This window comes from Littorina saxatilis, unplaced genomic scaffold (assembly GCF_037325665.1).
Source record: "Littorina saxatilis isolate snail1 unplaced genomic scaffold, US_GU_Lsax_2.0 scaffold_939, whole genome shotgun sequence".
Classification (NCBI taxonomy): Eukaryota; Metazoa; Mollusca; class Gastropoda; order Littorinimorpha; family Littorinidae; genus Littorina; species Littorina saxatilis.
The window spans coordinates 371-2,500 of record NW_027127209.1 but is presented as its reverse complement, the minus strand read 5'-3'; the positions used below and the strand labels follow the sequence as shown (position 1 = coordinate 2,500).

Genomic DNA, 2,130 nt, shown 5'->3' with positions numbered 1-2,130 from the left:
CACTTCTCGGCGCACTGCTGATCTCCCTTACCCGCCATTGAGGAACAAGGGAGGCGACACGTGGAAGAGACAGGGGAGAGCAGACGACGGGGCAACACTGCACTGGGCGGGCATGATGGACAGAGGGTGGGACTCGGAAAACTCTCTCCAAAGGACGGCCTTTCCCTGCAACCAGCTGCCTGCCCTCAGCTTTGTCGCTTGCTGCAAACAAGAACAAAACTTGACTAGAGAGAGAGAGAGAGAGAGAGAGAGAGAGAGAGAGAGAGAGAGAGAGAGAGAGAGAGAGAGAGAGAGAGAGAGAGAGAGAGAGAGAGAGAGAGAAAGAGAGAGAGAGAGAGAGAGAGAGAGAGAGAGAGAGAGAGAGAGAGAGAGTCTGGGTGAGAATGTAAACAAGATGATAGAAGGTTTAATGACAACGACACCGACTTCACAAAAGAAAATGTCTCTTCTTAAGTGTAATATCTTCTGCGAATAATGGTGATGTTTTGGTCATTTCTCCAAGGTACGGACACAGAATTTGTTCGAGAGCAAATATTTTGGGGGCGACTTCGTCAGATCAACTGTAGAAAATGATGGGTAATGTAACCGCCAAACTGTGTATGTCTCGGTGTTGTATATCATTAAAGGGACAGGCACAGACGGCTTATTGCAATGACAGTTGTGAACATTATCCCATTAAAGGGACAGGCTCTTTACACACCAAAAATGAACAGCCGGACTGCGTTTTGTGCAGAGAGGGATATTGTTTTATGAATGACCCTTTAAAAAAAACCACTTGTGGCTCTAACGAAATGAGTTCATACACAGTTCTATCTCTGCACACGAATGGGTCAGAATATTATGAGATGTTTGGTGGGTTGTTCACAGATAAGCTTGTTCTGATCTTAACGGCAATGTATGGATTGTTCCTGTCTTATCAGAGCAGTCACACACATTGTTCCTGTCTTATCGGAGCAGTCACACACATTGTTCCTGTCTTATCGGAGTAGTCACACACATTGTTCCTGTCTTATCAGAGCAGTCACACACATTGTTCCTGTCTTATCAGAGTAGTCACACACATTGTTCCTGTCTTATCAGAGCAGTCACACACATTGTTCCTGTCTTATCGGAGTAGTCACACACATTGTTCCTGTCTTATCGGAGTAGTCACACACATTGTTCCTGTCTTATCAGAGCAGTCACACACATTGTTCCTGTCTTATCAGAGCAGTCACACACATTGTTCCTGTCTTATCGGAGTAGTCACACACATTGTTCCTGTCTTATCAGAGCAGTCACACACATTGTTCCTGTCTTATCAGAGCAGTCACACACATTGTTCCTGTCTTATCAGAGCAGTCACACACATTGTTCCTGTCTTATCAGAGCAGTCACACACATTGTTCTCCCTTCATGCAATCCTCTCCTTCCCGACTTCCTTTTCCACAATCCCCACAACAACCCAACCCCCCTTCCCCCACAACAACCCAACCCCCCTTCCCCCACCACCAATCCACACTAAACCCCTCTCCTCATCTCACCCCGTACACCCCAGGGAAAGCGGCAGAAGGAGTGACGTTAACACTGCTAGGGACGTCAGCCGCCAGAATGACGCCTTGCGTGTATGATGACGTGCCGTTGGGAGAAGTGATGACGTCAATAGTGGAAAGCGTGGACCAGATCTGTCCCACAAAGCGGTCGGAGCGGTTGACGGCGGTCTGGGTGAGCTGTGAGTCTATGGCGGTGGCTGGTAGCGATGGCTTTAACACAACGCCGTCAGATCGACAGCACCTGGTTCAAACATCATTATTTCTCTCATAGTTTTAACACACAGATCGACAGCATCTGGTTCAAACATCATTATTTCTCTCATAGTTTTAACACACAGATCGACAGCATCTGGTTCAAACATCATTATTTCTCTCATAGTTTTAACACACAGATCGACAGCACCTGGTTCAATCATCATTATTTCTCTCATAGTTTTAACACACAGATCGACAGCATCTGGTTCAAACATCATTATTTCTCTCATAGTTTTAACACACAGATCGACAGCATCTGGTTCAAACATCATTATTTCTCTCATAGTTTTAACACACAGATCGACAGCACCTGGTTCAAACATCATTATTTCTCTCATAGTTT

General features: G+C 45.7%; 1 protein-coding gene across 1 annotated transcript in view; it reads right to left on the bottom strand.

Moving 5' to 3' along the window:
• Window positions 1-1,806, bottom strand: part of LOC138955678 (uncharacterized) — a 3,199-nt gene extending 1,393 nt beyond the window's left edge. The window contains exons 1-2 of the mRNA XM_070327233.1: window positions 1,524-1,806; window positions 32-201 (exon numbers count right to left, since the gene is read on the bottom strand). Coding sequence (XP_070183334.1) covers window positions 32-114 — 83 coding nt within the window. The 5' untranslated portion in view covers window positions 115-201; window positions 1,524-1,806. The remainder of the gene's footprint in view (window positions 1-31; window positions 202-1,523) is intronic.
• Between the last annotated feature and the right edge of the window lie 324 nt (window positions 1,807-2,130).